The sequence below is a fragment of the Triturus cristatus genome, chromosome 3_1 (assembly GCF_964204655.1).
Source record: "Triturus cristatus chromosome 3_1, aTriCri1.1, whole genome shotgun sequence".
Taxonomy (NCBI): Eukaryota; Metazoa; Chordata; class Amphibia; order Caudata; family Salamandridae; genus Triturus; species Triturus cristatus.
The window spans coordinates 754,494,642-754,512,193 of NC_140583.1; the positions used below are offsets into that span (position 1 = coordinate 754,494,642).

General features: G+C 45.2%; 1 protein-coding gene and 1 long non-coding RNA gene across 3 annotated transcripts in view; one reads left to right on the forward strand and one right to left on the reverse strand.

Annotated features, from left to right (window-relative positions):
• LOC146860925 (uncharacterized) overlaps nt 1-17,552 on the forward strand; it is a 475,355-nt gene that overhangs the window by 64,792 nt on the left and 393,011 nt on the right. The window lies entirely within an intron of this gene.
• Nucleotides 1,173-17,552, reverse strand: part of LOC146860926 (mucin-5B-like) — a 94,559-nt gene continuing 78,179 nt past the window's right edge. Inside the window, 11 exon segments of the mRNA XM_085646473.1 lie at nt 1,173-4,132; nt 4,295-5,356; nt 6,083-6,289; nt 6,391-6,434; nt 6,761-6,905; nt 7,600-7,728; nt 9,926-10,082; nt 10,390-10,629; nt 10,896-11,075; nt 12,024-12,131; nt 12,223-12,361. Of these exon segments, the coding sequence (XP_085502599.1) occupies nt 1,173-4,132; nt 4,295-5,356; nt 6,083-6,289; nt 6,391-6,434; nt 6,761-6,905; nt 7,600-7,728; nt 9,926-10,082; nt 10,390-10,629; nt 10,896-11,075; nt 12,024-12,131; nt 12,223-12,361 (5,371 nt within the window).

Consider the following 17,552-nt stretch of genomic DNA (forward strand, 5'->3'; position numbering starts at 1 on the left):
GTAAAGTTTTCAAATCTGTTGGATTTGCATCTTAAGAGAATGGTTAGAGGCCAGCGGTGGAGAGACTCTGATGGCAAGTTATGTTTTCCCATCCCCTTCTTATCTTCACTTCTTTTGGATCAATGGCTCACAATCATTGGAGATGACTCTTCAAAATGAGAGCCCAGTTTAGAATCAGGTGGTAATGGTAAATCTGGTCAATTCCAAAAGAAGTTCTAAACTCAGAGCAGCGTCCACGATATAATTTTTTACCACCTAATGGTTTGTAGGGTGGGCAAAATTCCAAAATAGGATTCTCTTTATCAAGCGCGCTTATCACTACTTTCAGAAATTGGAGGATAGTCCACCAATGTAAATAAGGCGCTACAAGCAGAGAGGAGTGCTGAATTCTCAGTTGTGAGTCAAAAGTTGGGGTGTGCGAAGTTTTTATTACCTTAGCAAAGCCTTGCATAAATCCTGATCATTGAGCTATACTTAGTTTGCAAACTTTCACACTTCTATGTCTGCACTGTAGGATTGTTATTCTGCGGAAACATACACGTTTTCCTTGGAAGTGTTGGTTGGCACCTAAAATGGTGGCGCTATTTTGTCACGAATTTACATTAAAACCATTTTTCTACCCAACTTTCAAACTGGAATGGATATTGGAAATCGTTTATTTGTTTTTTCACAAGTTTATAGGGTACTATTTTCATGTTAAATCCCACTTGCATACAGCTTTGCAATCTACATTTAGTAATTGTAGAATTTGTGAAAAATACATGCAGATCACTGGAGTAAAACTTTGGGTCTTTAAACACCACTAGCCATAAGACATGTTACATCTTCTTTTTCAGATAAATACTTCCACTAAACCATATTTTAGGATAAGATATCCTTTTTAGAACAGGCAATAGAGTGATTTTTCTTTCAAAATGGTAAATCAATTCCTGTCTCAAAACTTCACAGACTTTTTTGTTTGAAAAGGCATATCCCACTATAATTGCTACTGTAGACTTTCATCGTCCAATCAGGATCTATCATTATTAGTGCAATTTAATGCGGTGACTCTCCTTGAAACAAAAAACCTAATATTGATTAAATGCACAAATAATATAGGAATTGCTGCCTTAAAATACAATTGCTAAGCATGTGTTTTTACTTTTTGTTATCTCATTACCATGAAGGAATCTTCACTCACCGGCAGGAATCAGATTCTCGCCAACTTTGCAGTGACAGGTAGTTGTAACAGAAGTAGTTGTTGACGTGGACGTTTCTGTGGTGGGGGTTGGAGAGGAAGGTGTGCGAATAGAGGTGGTAGGTGATCCTGTAGATTCCAGAGATGTGACAGGAGATTTTGTGGTGGTCTCTGCTGTACTTGTCTCCGTAGCTGTGGAAGGAGTAGTAGTTGATTGTGTGACAATTGATGTTGTTTCCTCAGTTGATGGCATTGTGCTACTGGTGGTAGTTGTGGGTGTTGTGCCAATGGGCGTTGATGATGCTCCTGTAGCCCCAGCTGTTGCTGTGGCTGTTTCTGTGACAGCTGATGTTGGTGAGGCAGTTGTTTCTGTGGTTGTGGTCGCAGTTGTAGTTGCACAGTGTGTGGTATTACAGCATAGAACTCTCATATTATAGTTATAACACTTCTTCATATCCTCCTCTCCAGTCTGGTCAGCATTATTACACACCAGCCCGGTTGTTACATTACACTTTACAATTTGCCCAATTTCAGCAATGTCCTTTTTGGGAAAGTTTACAGCCCGACACTCAATATCACTTATTTTCTCTGATTTTGCACAAATATTTTTTACGGATGCTATTATATTTTCAAACTTTTCACTGTCACCATCATCAGGTTCTGAGGATGGCTCCTTAGCATCATACCAATCTGACCATTTACAAAGTTGTTCACAAGCAGTTACCGACGGAGAAGTAGTTTCTGTGACAGCAGCTGATGAAGGTGTATTGGTAGATACAGTGGTGGCTTCAGACGTAGTAGATCCTATAGTGGTTGTCCCTGTAACAATTGTGGTACCAATGGTTGTGCTAGGTTCTGTACCAGGTGTCAATGAGGACCCTGTGCTACCAGTGGTCGTGGTTGGCTTTGTAGTAGATGTTAATGGTGTCCCCGTAGTACCAGAGGTTGTGGGTGGTTCTGTACCAGGTGTAGATTCTTTTCCTGTACTACCAGTGGTCGTAGATGTTTCTGTTCCAGGTGTTGATGGTGTCTTTGTAGTGCCAGTGGTCGTGGTTGGTTCTGTGCCAGGTGTTGACGGTGTCTCAGTAGTGACAGTGGTTGTCTCTGTACCAGGTGTTGATTGTGTTCCAGTGGTGCCAGTGGGTGTGGTTGGTTCTGTGCCAGATGTTGATGGTGTCCCTGGAGTGGCACTGGTTGTAGTTGGTTCTCTGCCTGGTGTTGGAGTCCCTGTGGTACCAATGGTCGTGGTTGATTCAGTGCCAGGTGTAGATGGTGTTCCTGTGGTACCAGTGGTTGTGGTTGGTTCTGTTCCAGATGTTGATGGTGTCCCTGGAGTGCCAGTGGTTGTAGTTGGTTCTGTGCCTGGTGTCGATGGTGTTCCTGTGGTACCAGTGGTTGTGGTTGGTTCTGTGCCAGGTGTCGATGGTGTTCCTGTTGTACCAGTGCTTGTGGTTGCTTCAGTGCCTGGTGTCGATGGTGTTCCTGTGGTACCAGTGGTTGTGGTTGGTTCTGTGCCAGGTGTTGATGGTGTCCCTGGAGTGCCAGTGGTTGTAGTTGGTTCTGTGCCTGGTGTCGATGGTGTTCCTGTGGTACCAGTGGTTGTGGTTGGTTCTGTGCCAGGTGTCGATGGTGTTCCTGTTGTACCAGTGCTTGTGGTTGCTTCAGTGCCTGGTGTCGATGGTGTTCCTGTGGTACCAGTGGTTGTGGTTGGTTCTGTGCCAGGTGTCGAGGGTGTTCCTGTTGTACCAGTGGTTGTAGTGGGTTCTATGCCTGAAGTTGATGGAGCCCCTGTAGTACCAATGGCTGTGGTAGATTCAGTCCCCGGTGTCAATGGTGTTCCTGTGGTACCAGTGGTTGTGGTTGGTTCTGTGCCAGGTGTTGATGGTGTTCCTGTTGTACCAGTGGTTGTAGTGAATTCTGTGCCTAAAGTTGGCAGAGCCCCTGTAGTACCAACGGTCGTGCTTGATTCAGTCCCCGGTGTCGATGGTGTACCTGTGGTACCAGTGGTTGTGGCTGGTTCTGTGCCAGGTGTCAATGGTGTTCCTGTTGTACCAGTGCTTGTAGTGGGTTCTGTGCCTGAAGTTGATGGAGCCCCTGTAGTACCAATGTTCATGGCTGACTCTGTCCCCGGTTTTGATGGTGCTCCAGTGGTACCAGTGGTTGTGGTTCGTTCTGTGACAGATGTTGTTGGTGTCTCTGTTTTACCAGTGGTTGTAGTGTATCCTGTGCCAGGTGTTGGAGACCCTGTGGCACCAATAGTTGTAGTTGGTTCAGTGCCAGGTGTTAATGGTGTTCCTGTGGTACCAGTGGGTGTGGTTTGTTCTGTGCCAGGTGTTGATGGTGTTCCCGTAGTACCAGTTATTGTAGTGTGTTCTGTGCCAGGTGTTGATGGTGTCTCAGTAGTGCCAGTGGTCGTGGTTGATTCTGTGCCAGGTGTTGATGATGTTCCAGTGATACCAGTGGTCGTGGTTAGCTCTGTGCCCAGGATCAATGGTGTCCCTGTTGTACCAGTGGTTGTAGTGTGTTCTGTGCCTGGTGTTGGAGTCCCTGTGGAACTAATGGTCATGGCTGATTCAGTGCCAGGTGTGGATGGTGTTCCTGTGGTACCAGTGGTTGTGGTTGATTCTGTGCCAGAAGTTGATGGTGTCTTTTGAGTGCCAGTGTTTGTAGTTGGTTCTGTGCCTGGTGTTGATGGTGTCCCTGTAGTGCCAGTGGTCGTGGTTGTTTCTGTACCTGGGGTTGATGGTGTTCCTATAGTGCCAATGGTCGTGGTTGTTTCTGTGCCCGGTGTTGGTGGTACTCCTGTTGTGCCCGTAGTTGTAGTTGGTTCTGTTCCTGGTGTTGATGGTGCACCTGTTGTACCAATGGTGGCTGTTGGTTCAGTGCCAGGTGTCGGATGTGTTCCTGTCATACCAGTGGTCGTAGTTGGTTCAGTGCCTGGTGTTGATCGTGATCCTGTCGTACCAGTGGTTGTAGTTGGTTCAGTGCCAGGTGTTTATGGTCTCCCTGTCACACCAGTGGTTGTTGTTGGTTGTTTTTCTGTTGTTCATGGTGTCCCTGTAGTGCCAGCGCTTGTAGTTGGTTCAATGCCAGGTGTTGATGGCGTTCCTGTCGTACCTGTAGATGTTGTGTGTTCTGTGACATGTGTTGATGGTGTCTCTTTAGTACCACTGGTTGTTGTTGTTACAGTGCCAGGTGTTGAGGGTGTACCAGTTGGGCCGGTGGTAGTTTCTGTAACAGCTGATGTTAATGGGGCTGTTGTTTCTGTGGTTGGCCTCCCTGTTGTGGTTACTGCTGTTGTGGCACAGTGAGTGGTGTCACAGCACAGCACTCTCATCTTATAGTTATAAAACTTTCTCACATACCCCTCTTCGGTCTGGTCAGCATTATTACACACCAGCCCAGTTGTTACATCACACTTTACATTTTGCCCAAGTGCAGCAATGTCTTTTTCAGGAATGTTTACAGCCCTACACTCTATATTGCTTATTTTCTCTGATTTTGTACAAACTGTCTTTCCTGATGCTATTATATTTTCAAATGTTTCACTGTCACCATCATCAGGATCTGAGGAAGGTTCCTTCTCATCGAACCAATCCGACCATTTGCAAATTGGTTCACAGACAGTTGCTGGTGGAGATATCATTTCTGACACAGTGGTTGCGGAGGGAGTAGTGGTTGATTCTGTGATTGGGGTAGTTTCTGAAGTTGTAGATGGAGGTGTGGTTGTTTCAGTAACATTTGAGGTTGTACTAGTAGTGGTTGTAGTTGGTTCTGTGCCTGTAGGTGTTGATGGGGCCCCTGTGGTTGTGGTTGGTTCTGTGGCAAAAGTGGTCGTTGATGAAGGCGTAGAACCACAAGGCACATAGCAACAACATGATAAGCTGACCTGGTAATTGTAGCACTTGGGTGCGGGTGTCTGATCTTTGTTATTGCACTTAAGTCCAGTGTGAGGGGTACATTCCACTACCTGACCGACTTCTTCCAAAGAGGAATCTGGAAAATCTGCAGCTTGACAGAGGACTTCTTTTGGCGTTTTACAAACCTTCTCCCCCTTTTCTTCCATTAATTCTAATGTCTCATAGTCTCCATCATCAGGTCCTGACCGTGGGTAACTATGATCAAGCCATTCAGTCCAGCTGCACACCTCATGGACAAAGACGGTAGGAGTGGGTGGTGCTGTGATGGGCAGAGAAAAGGGCAAACAATATTACCTATTATTTTACTCATTGAGAAAAAAAATCACATGTTCTCCTTTATGCCAGTACTTTACATGGCACTGTACAAATAATTAAGAAAACTAGTTGAATCCAACTCTTTGCATGAGTAAGTCAATTGGCATAAAATACTGATAATTAAAAATCTTAATGAAAAGTTAAAATTGGAATACATTGTAGTGTTGTCTATCCCACTTGCTGCAAGATTCAAGTGCAGCTCCAGTACGAAAGTAACTACACTGCCTCAACTATTCGCAATTGTCCTCAAGTTCTATAGAATAAAAAGCTATCCATCTCCCTCCCACGTTTATTAGTTGGTGTCTCTGCAGTGTCCCACAAATATTGAGTTGGGTAGCTCCAGTAGGCACTATGATTCGGGTACTGATGGTGCCTGCTCATAGGAAGTCACAAAGCCTTTGCTACCGAATGACTGCCCTCTGATAAGAAGGGGTAATCTTGAAACCAAACAGCACCTGCAATGCTAAAGGAAGCAAGAGAATGGCATCTTAAGGTTTGCTGGTGTCAAAGCAGGAAATTACTCAGAAATAACAGTCTCTGTGCCAAACCACTGCCCTGAACAACACCTCCATAGGGCCATCCAGCTCTATTACTGGTCCTACCCACTGATCCCACCAATGACTAAAGGAAATCTAAATACCCTGACCACAGGAGCAAGTTTATCACATACAACCTACCGCTGGTGTGAGAGAAGTGGGCGTGCCAGTGGTGAAGGTGAAGGCTGTGGTGGGTGCTGCGGTTGAGCATTCTGTAATCTGACGGTTGATTGTGCCATTGGCTGCACAGGTTGCTACAAAGCAGCCTCCCAGGTTATCTCCTGTTCGGTAGATTTCTTCAGCATACTTGTACTTCTTGCCATCGTAAGAACAAAAACAGGCTGAAAAACCAAGCATGTAGTCAGAGAATATTCACGTTTCTAGGAAGTCCTGTGCTGTAGCAAAAAAAACTGTACTGCGCATGCGACCCTTGACTTCTTACCTGTAAGGTCGTTGTTGCATTTCTTGTCATTGCCAATGCTCGTGCTAGTTGGAGAGAAGGTAGACATGAGTTACAAGTCTCACAAATGTTCATGCTTTGTTACTTTTCAAGCAAAAGATGTAATTTTGTTGCTAGCAGCCACACACGCAAACGTATACACATTTTAATCAAACAAGTAAACATGCAGAGGTATTATTGTCCCTCCATCTCAGAATTCAACCATAGGTCCCAGAGACCCAGCGTGAGGGCTATCACTAGGCAGGAAAACCAAAAATGATGATGATTACCCACGAGGAAATAAAAGAAGCCATCAACTACTTATCCAGGAGGTCATATACAATATCATTGCCCTGTCACTCATCCTCCTTACCAAAACATGCAGTTCTCCACACTGTGGATCTTGGATCCAGGTCTGTAGAGGTTGCCATGGTTGTCATAGCAACCACAGTTAGCAGTGCAGGCCATGTTCTGCTCATCGAAGTAGGGTCGGTCCTCTGGGCAGCTGGGGTAGCAACCTAAAGATTTTCAGAAGACAACAGATGAAAAGAATGAAAAAACAAGGGAACGGTGAGATGGAAAAAACATAGCTTTCAATGTTTTTCGAAACCCACAGAGTCGAGCTGGCAGGGAGGATGGCCTTGATACTGCAATGTTGTCTCATTTTCTAAAGGTTGTTATTGGAGGAACTGACATTTTAGCCATCTTTTTTGCTCCTTGCTTATAAGCATCCCTGGCGGTATAAATCAGAATTGAACTGGCATCTGGACAAATGAGAGATTTAAAAACAATTTGGTACCTCAAAGGAGAGCTAAGAACGGACAGGAATGTGCCATGGTAACCGGCTGAAGCTATCATGGTGGAACTCCAAATACCTTTCCCCCATGATCCACAGCATTTAGACTTTAGAATGGTTGGAGAGAACGAATATTGTGGCAGACATATCTAAGGAAAAAAGCTCTACCTGCCCACAGATTTCCCCAGTCAATATGTTGGGCCTCCACACACCCCAGTCTCTGTTCTGAAGTCCGACCATGGCAGGGCTCTTAGCTTTGAACCCCAGCACAAGCCTAGTTTGGGAAGACAACTTACAAACTTCTCTCCTTTGCAACCTGACTACATTTCTACTGTCCAGTATGGACTGTTTCAAATTATCATAACTGCTGAAAACAGAGCAGAATATGGACAAAGTCTAGTTTGTTTCTCCCATACCTTCCAAGCCGGGCATCTCATAAAGGCATTTTCCACCAGGGTTGGCGCAGGTCTTCATGCATGGGACGCCGCATGGTTTGTAGTGCCACTCACAGTCCCCATCTGGGTTGTTGAAGTCGCAGAACAGAGCTGCAGAGAGAAAGACAATGGAGCACCTCTTGTCTTCTATGTATTTTGCTATTTCAACAATGTTTTTTGAGCTGTATATGGCAAGATACATGCAACTTAATGCCGTTGCGAGAGCACAGACTAGCAAAGGCCTGACAGGCACAATGTACACTAGGGAGCAGGGTGAATGTTTTAGCAAGTTCGGCATCCATAGTTCACCTGATTCTGTCTTACAGTATCTCCTTGCATTAGCAGATCCCATCTGAACATCTTCCTTCTTACATTCTCCATTGCTATATGCAAATGTGACCCAATTCATGTCTGGTTACTGAGTGATAAGCTACCTGGTTAACACTAGTTGTTGCTAAGACTTAGATCCTTGGCTGGGAATCTCCAGAAGTGCCTGGCTGGCGTTTCCCTGGAAGCAAACTTTAAAGACTTCACCAAAAATACTCAAAATGGAATTATAATCTGAGTATTCTAGTAACCGAGGGGTTGAGTTACAGTTTTCCAAACAGGGTGTTCGCGATGTAGTTCCCTGTCTGTCAAACTGATGGCCCCCCACCATTTTTAGGGTGTATGATGTGATGTCCTTTTTTTTTCTCCTTCCTTGCCAGGTAAAACCGGGCAGGTAAGGACAGAAATAAACAAAAGATGAACCCTACATCGAGAGAAAAAGGCTGGGTGTGCAGGTTATTAGTATTTATGTTTTTCAATAACAAACAATGGGAATTTTTTTGTTACATTTTTGTAGACTGCTGTAAAAACCAACAGCAGCTGTCCACCAAACCTTTTGTACCTTAACAGCAACTGCCATAACAGCAGTTCCTGTCAAGGTGCAGGGATCACCAGTGTACCAGTGGTTAGCTCTAAATATGGGGGGCGGCAGTCCATTAGGGTGGCAAACGTAAAGTCCTCCATCACCCTGAAGGACAGAATCTAGATCAGGCTCATAGTCATATTACTTATCACTTAGCTTGATCACTCTACTATAACAGCTACGTGTTGGAATGAAGAATATTTTTTGAAACATAATACTTTGATAAGAAACCTACTACATTGAATTCTCAAAAAGTAAAACATTCCATTATCATTAGATGGACAGTATTAAATAAGTTTTACAAAAATTTCTTTAACAAATATATGGGTACCAGCCACCTTGTCGCAAACTCACCCTAAACCATAATCTATTCCAAATCCTAATTTAATTATTAACCTAATCTTTATATTAAACCTAATGTGTCCCTTAACCTAACCACTGCTCTACGCCCCCACCCACATTAACTCAAGCTATGTCCTTTATTGTAGCTCTTACCTTTTTTCCTCTCAGATGCTTTTACCTATATACCATTTTCATTTTTAACTGTTACTTTTAAAATGTACATCTTTTCTTTCTTATTTTCGTTAGTGGTCCAAAACTAAAATGCACGGTAACTACTTTTCTTCGAAGTGGTACCCTCATGATGGCATTTTTACATCATACATTTCATACTGTCAAAATCCCTAATGTCTATCAAATCACTATGTTGAAAAATGAGCAGACAGTAAGGAAATGACCCCTCCAAAACACAACACCAGGGAAGACTTGTAAATGAAATATATGAGAGCACGTTTCCCCATCCCTGAGGAGTTTGTATTATATACTGGTATGTATAACATTCAAACACCTCTGTAAGGCACACATAGTGCCCTACAGGCAGGTTTTCACCAACTCCGCTTAGACATCATTGCCCTTTGGGAATGTGCATCAAGCAGTGTGTCCCTTTTTTACAGTATTTAAAGAGAAAGCTTAAATGCCATTTTAGGATCATAATATAACATTACCTGATACATATCCTGTGTAGTAGACAGAACGATAACTAGACCAACACAGTTGACAGATAGACAGACAGATTATCAAATCCCAGGACATCAGCAAACCCTGGGTAAGTAGGATTCGGTGGTCCTATTTCATTATTGTACAATCTAAATGTAAAATTCATGTCAACTGTAGAGATCTTGTACAATGTCTAGTCTCAATTGACTCACATGTACATGAAAACTAAAAAAAATGTTTCTTTTTTCTGGAAAGTGCCATTGAATGCAACACCTTTTTCTCCAATACATCTTAACATTTCTCTCAATGTAAGCAACGTTTTCTCTCTCTCTCAATGATTTATGCTGCAACTTCTCTAGCTCGGAAGTTTTTGAATTGCATGTTCTGTCTATGTATACGTACGGCATATATTTGGGGTTCTCCAGTGGATGCAAACTCCAACCTCACTGCAGGCCTGGGTGTAAGCGGCAACAGATGTGCAGAAGCACTCACAATCCCCTCCTGTGTTGCAAGCACAGGAATCAGTCACACAGGCCTCGTAGTATTTGCTTGGGTCAACCTGTGAGTAGAAAGAAACACAAGAACTGGGAATGGGAGGATACAATGCGTACACCCTATCTAAACTTTCTGAGTAGCAGAGAAAGTAAAAAACTTCTAAGAAGAGTTGTGCTATGGTATCAAAGATAGTGATAAAAGTGTGGTTACAAATACACCAACCTGGTAGGGGGGTCAATGTGTGTTATCAGATCACTAGAAATCCTTCAGCTTGGTGGATGGTTTCAGTGGTAACGTTTTTATTATACATAAAGGGGGTTGTGACTTGATACGCCAAACAGAATTGTCGCTCAAGAACCGGACAGCGTTACCTGTGAGTGACATGTTGAGAATGCGTCTCTCTTGATGATGCTGCACTGCTTCTGGGACCAAGCTTTTCTGTACGGGTTGGCAGTACAAGTGTCCTTGGCTTCCAAGGCATCTGGGCAGGTGGGATTGGCTTTCCAGCTGTTCCCCAATTCAAGTACATCGCCAACCACAGACTGGCTTCTGGTGGTGAAGTCATTGATACCATTCAAATCGAAGTTGCCACAGAGACCACAAACCGTGCCCTGTGTAAAGAGCCAAACAAGTGTAGGTTATTAGTCTTTCATCACAATCATTAACAAATCAAAGAAAAAAAGGCTTGCAGGGATGTTTGTGCCATACACATGCCAATGCCCCAAGGCACAACATTGCAGTCACAGAGACTGTTGCTTTTTCGTGGGGGAAGGGAAGTTAGAAAAACCATTTAACCTAAACCCTTGGAGGTATTAAGCTACTGAAGGGATTATTGTGTTCTCTGAACACATGTAGTGTCCTTTGATTAAATCCGCACCTTAAATTTTGAACTGAGCTTGAGTAACATGCTGGTCTTCTTGTCCCACATGAGGGCCATTCCATGCTTTGTCTCGATCACCATGTAGATGCCTGTGGAGCGGACGTTGTAAGGCATATCCACCGTGCTGTCCCTTTGCACCACATCGATGTGTTCCACATGCAGGATCAGTTCATTGCCCTGGAAAAGACACAGGCTCAATTAGGTGGTAGACAGGTCAAAAAACAATCTCAGTTTGCAGTGACAAACAATGAGTGTGTGTCTTTAGCAGTAAACTACTCCATCTCTTTATAAACTTTCTAAATGATCTTTACTTGTAAAAGTAAATCAAATTGTTCATGTATTGCACCTGTTAACATATGCAATAGTGTGGCGTTTGCTGTTGGACTTAAGCTATTTGCCAGAATGCCAGTTTAACTCATCTATATCTATCCAATGAACAATCGGAGTCCGTGAATTAATGGAGGATGTCAATTTTCAGTGCATGAAACGTAGCACTCCATTCGTGCCCAAAGGAGAAAGCGCATGAGAGCTGGCAGTGTAGTTTTCAATTTCCGTGCCCAATCAAGGTTCTGTATCTCACTTCTATGGCTGAGAGGGGTAGCTCAGTCTTCAGGCTCAGCCTCAATAATGTCCATTTTGCTGGCTCTCTAAGCAGTGAGAAAGATCCTCAAATTTAATGGCTGTTCACTCCTCAGCCTCCACGCTAAAACGTACAGAAGGGTGTCAGTACTTAAAGGATTGAGGGTGGCTTGCAGAAATGTGGACAAGGGCAGAGGGCAGCTGTGCTGACATTACTGAAGCATTATGCAAAGATCCCTGGTCTTCTAACACATGGGAATTGCTGTAAATCCAAGAGACTGAGCAACAAACACTGGTGCACTCAACGACATGATCAGTCATATTCTTAACAGAGGCATCATTGAAGAAACCCTTACCTAGACAGAACACATGTGGGTTCATCAATTCATTCAGAGCGATTGCAACTCTTTGACATCTTCAGCCACACCATTTAATCAAGTGACTAGTTATTGTGGTGATGCTAGACCGATATGTGGCTTTCGTTTCCAGCTAGAGCTCCATCCGACATCCAGACATTTCCAGTCATATGCAGTACGCGCTACTCACCCCGAGGAAGAGCCGAATGGATTTGGAGCAGGAGGTGCCAGTAGTGCCGCAGGGGATGTTCTTGGTGATCACCCGGAAGGTGCCAGCAGTGCTATTGCCACCGTAGTCCTGAGGAAAAGGATATTGGTATTCATTTGCAATGATCCTCAGCAGGTTGGAGGCTGCGAGAAAGGGCCTTATTAGAATACTCCATAAATACCTGAACCAGGGTGTATTGCTAGTCCCCGTTGAAGCTGAAGCGCTTGCTGTCGAACGTGATGTAATATCCATCGACGTACACAGTGCAGATGCCGAAGCAAGGTTTGTCAGTGCATTGCCACTTTCGGTTCTTGCAGGTGCTGTGAACAAGAAACCCTCTCATCAATCAATGAAGCAGTGCAGTCGAACAAGTGCGCCCTTCTCATGCCCGCAAAACACATTCCATGCCCCATGCTTTTGTGCGATTGAACTCAGCTTGAAATGCAGGGAGATATTTACAAGAAAATGTCAGAGCGTGATGTAATGCAATGTAATCCTAGCGCTGGCACTGAAAAAGCTGCCTAGCTCAATCAATCACATAAACATCCTGCACATTAACAGTCTTTACAGGTGATTTGCCATTTCTATGTGTGCTACAGAGAACAGAACACATAGAAAGAGCAAAATACGAGGAGAAATTATTAATTTGTCTTCGTATTGCCATCCTAAGTCCAGGTTTTACCTGGCCTAAGTTTTTGGCACTTCCACATAGTTGTAAATATGGAGCGGCGTCAAAAAGCAATGGGTGTTGCAGTGGAATGCCCACTGCAACACCCATCGCCTGCCCCTTTGCAGCAGCGGACTACTGTGGAAAGGGGCATATGTACAAGGTGGCATTAAGCCATGTTAAGTGGCTTAATGCAACCTTGTAAATATGGGGTATGGAGAAAAGCCACTGGAGCGTCAGAAAAAGTGATGCTCCAGCGGCATTAGGGGCTTGTAAATATGCCCCTCAGAGTTACTTTCTAGATGCAGAAGATTGACACCTGCCATAAGGTAACTAGTCTCTTTGGTTCAAAATACTCTTTCAAATGTATCAAACAATGAGGCACATTTCAACATTTAAACATTATTCCCTACCTCAGTTGTCTAATTGCAACACCATCCTTCCTATCTCCTTTTAGCTCTTTGAAGTGGAATATTCTCGGCAAGCACTGGCCTCAGCTCCAGTGCCCATGAGTCTCATCCTGGTCACTTCTAGCTGCAGGTGGCCCTTGATCGCAGCGTGTGTAGCAATGAGGGCTTACTCAAGTGAAGGAGGCACAGGCAACGAGAGGGGACAGAGTGCATATATTTAGATGTGTTTCTTTCTTCATTATCCTCATATGACATGGAAAGGGCTTGCACCTTGTACAAAGGTGGCCTCTTGCCCATCCGTTCTGTGGATTATATCCGTAATTTCTTTAATGCAGGAGAGTCCCATCCTCTGAGGTCACTCTGATGTCTTCCTCTTTACAGCAGAGGAGTACAACGCTGTATTCATCTATTTCATAACATTTAGACCAGCTGAGCTTTCTGATCTTTTTGGATTGGATTAAAGTGCATGTGTCTTCTGTGAAGTCTGCCATATTTCCTAATGCCTAATTTTATAATGTCAACAAACTGTTAAACTAATCCTTGAACACCACTTTTTACCCCATCACTTGATTAGTAATCGCCCTACATTGAGCCATGACCTACTGAAAGTATAATCTTTTCCAAGCAAGAAACCACAAGGCGTCTTAAGAATTTTTGGCTTAAATGAGTTAATCGATGCTTTATTCAAATACTAACATGCATCTTCAAGAATCCTGTGCCCTTGACTATTTCCTACCACCGTTCAATAGATCATGATTTCTCCATGACATTACACAGCAGAGATTTCTAGCACTGTTTCAGAATGCGCCGATCCATGCCTAAATCTAGGGTGACCGCTGACTACACAAATGATTTCAATTTAGGTTCACGGCAGATACATATCATAGGGGTATTCATTAAATATAGTAAGATGTTGGTCCTTTGGGAACCACTGCAGACAATCCAGGAAATCTGACCTGGCTCCACGTCTTTTGAACGAAAGATGCCAGTGAAAAGCTATACCATGGCCCCAGGTGGATCAAAACTGGTCAACTCTGGTGTGGTTCAAGTAAACTACACTCTCTTTCTTTAAAATATGTGCCATTTTGTACCAGAGGGCAAAAAGATTTCTTGGGCATGATTTTAACAAAGCCCTGTTGGTTTGCATTAAATCAGTGATCTTTAGCAAAAGTAGTTCACGTGTATTTCCCCATAGGGCCTGTTCTATTAGTCATTACTTGCTTTCTCTTTGTGGTGGAGGAGCTAGAAGGCATCATATTAACACAAGGTGTAGGAACGATGTGTAATGGAGCCTAGACCTGTTTAGCTTGCCCACAGGCTACGCAAAAATTCTTCTCTGGGCTACAAGAGTTATTGGATTATCAGGCAACCACATCTTCGACTGCTGCAAAGGACCCAGCTGTCAAAGGAGCTGTTTGGGGACTGTAGCGAGACGTCTCCCAGGGCCCACTTTCACAGCCAGGACATGCACATGAGGAGTAACATACAGCGACCAGCCCCAGCTCCCTCTTCCCAGCCTGAGTCTATAAAGCATGGTGCCCCTGACAAGCGGTTGAGTGGCAGTGCCTACTGTAACGATGGCCACAAGGTAGGGGCGGGACATAAATGTTAATGCTGAGCTGCTCAATAATTACGAGGCACACACCACAATCTCTAGTTGGGCCGGAAGTCACGTGCCACCTCCGCCCGTTTATTTAAGGTCTCTGGCCATGCCTGGCCAGAGAGTGTTACATTGTGTGGTTGCCCTTCCAGGCTATCGTTCTCTTTCGGTCTAACAACTAGACCGTTACATCCCATCCCAAGTTAGTGTTCTTTCAGAATGTCAACATGCGAAATCTGCCAGTCTCTGACTCGGTCTGGGATTGGGTCTCAGGTTGTATCGGTGTTGCGTGTCCCGTTGACTTGTCACTGGGCTGGCTGCTGATGCGGCTTCCCTGGTGTTGTCTTGTCCACATTCTGCGATGAAGTGGCATGTTCGTGGAGTCTGTTTGGAATACCTTCTGTACACGATGGCGAACTGTCATTGGTGGGGTAGTCATCACCAGGGTCACTGGGATGCTGCGGCACCACATTGTCTGGCTGTACTTGCTTACACCAGGGTATATTTCGGGTGATGGTCTCCCCTCCTTTTGTAGCCGTGACGGCCGTCCCGTTGATGTTCCATACGGTCCACAGGCCTGGCTCGTACAGTGTGCGAAATTTCCCTCCGTTGCAACGATGACGCACTTGGACAGTGCACCCTGGTGCTATGACTCGGGATTGTGCCCTCCTTTGGCGTCTAGCTTTGTCGTTGGTCACAGTCCGTCGACTTTGTGCTTCCCCTGGATTGTATGGCTCTGGCACCCAGCCATCTGCTACCGGAACAGTGTCTCGCCGGGGCCCGGCCAGCATCAGCGCCCACGGCAACCGTTGTGTGGTGCAGTGAGGGGTACTTCGGTATTCTCTTAGAAAACGGTAAAGGGCCACTTCAGGGTCCGACTGTTCTGCTACTGCTATCCAAAGTATTTTATTGAGTGTTCGCATGAAGCGTTCTGCTTCACCATTTGCTTGCGGCCATTGCGGGGTGATGCGATGATGTTTGACCCCTAGGTGTGATAGCAGTGCCTGGAACTCCCCTCCCTGGAACGGTGGTCCATTGTCGGTCTTGACTACCTGAGGCAGGCCAAACAGGGCGAACTCTTTCTCCAGTACAGGCTGTAAATAGTTGAAGGACGTGGATGGTATGACTTCCACGAGAGGGTACTTCGTGTAACTGTCTACTAAGACAGCGGTCACTCGTCCGTCAGGGAAACTCACGAAGTCTAGGCTCACCCATGACCATGGAGAGGGTGCAGGATCCTCTGTTATCACAGGCGCTGGTGCTTCAGGGCTGCTGGTGAGTTGACAGGCTCGGCAGTTTCTCACAACCGTGTCCACGGCTGCTTCTAGACGGGGGAACCACACTTTTTCCCTCATACGCGACTTCATCCTCACTGTGCCTTGATGGCCTTCATGTGCCAGAACTGTCGCTCATTCCTGGAGGCCTATAGGGATGACAATCCGTGACCCTCGTAGCACCATATTATCATCAGCCGCACTTAGTTCGTCATGGACTCTCCACATTCTCCCCAGCTCGGTCATCTTCGTTCCATCCGGTGATGCCCTGGAGGAATCCTTCCCACGATCCCTGGCGTAGAGCTTCGAGTACTTTCTATAGCACTGCGTCTTTGTCCGTTTCTGCTTTGATTTCCTCAACAGTGAGGGCTCGTGGACAAGGCCATTGTGATAACATGCGCACGTATTCTTCGGTACACTGTTCTTGTTAATTTTCTTCTGCGCACTCTGCTAGTGGGTGTCGTGACAGAAAGTCAGCCACATTCTTGGCTCCAGGTCGGTACTCTATTTCCATTTGGTAATGCTGTAGTTGGATTGCCCACCTTTCAATCCTTGGGGGCGGGTGCGGAGCGGTGCCTCTGAACAGAGGGAGCAATGGCTGGTGGTCGGTTACCATTTTGAACGGGTGTCCGTTAATGTAGCGATGAAAGTGGTTACAAGCCCACTTGATGGCGAGTGCTTCCCGTTCGATTTGGGAGTAGCGAGCTTCAGTTGGTGTGAGTGATTTGCTTGCAAACGCTAGCGGCGCCCATTTTCCGGGTCTGTCTCCTGGGCCAGGAGCGCTCCCAACCCTACGGGGCTGGTGTCCACTATCACCTCCGTCCGTCACGCAGTGTCGAAGTAAGCCATCGTGGTCTTGCTCAACAGAGTCGACTTTACTTTCTGGAACGCTTCATCCTCCTGTTGTCCCCACTTCCACTCCACATCTTTCTTGGTCAGGGGTCTTAGCGGTTCAGCTATTGTTGCAAGGTTGGGTATGAATCGACTACAGTATGTGGCCATACCCATAAAACTCCGGACCTCTGATGCTGTGGTAGGAGCCGGCGCTTGCTGAATAGCTTGTGATTTCTTGAGATCTACTTGCACGCCATCTTGACTGAATACTTAGACAAAGAATTCAATAGATTTTTGAAAGAACTGACACTTTTCCCAGTGGAGTGTTACTCCATGGTCGACTAGGCGTCGTAGGGTGGCTTAGAGACGCCGGTGATGTTCTTCGAGTGTTGCAGAATGTATGAGAATGTCATCACTGACGTTGAGGACCCCTTGCAGTCCTGATAGCATTTCTCTGACCGCATTTTGTAATATCTCCGCTGCTGAAGAAATGCCAAAGTTCAACCTCTTATAGCGTCGTAGTCCTAAATGAGTTGAGAAAGTTGTGATTAACCTTCTTTCTTCCGCCAGCTTCAGCTGGTGATTGCCGGCATTGAGGTTGAGTTGTGAAAACCACCTTGAGCTGTTGAGATCAGCTAGGATATCATCGTCCGTTGGGGTGAGATGGCATTCACGCTTGATTGCTTGATTTGGCATGCGCATGTCGATGCAGAGGCGGATCTTTCT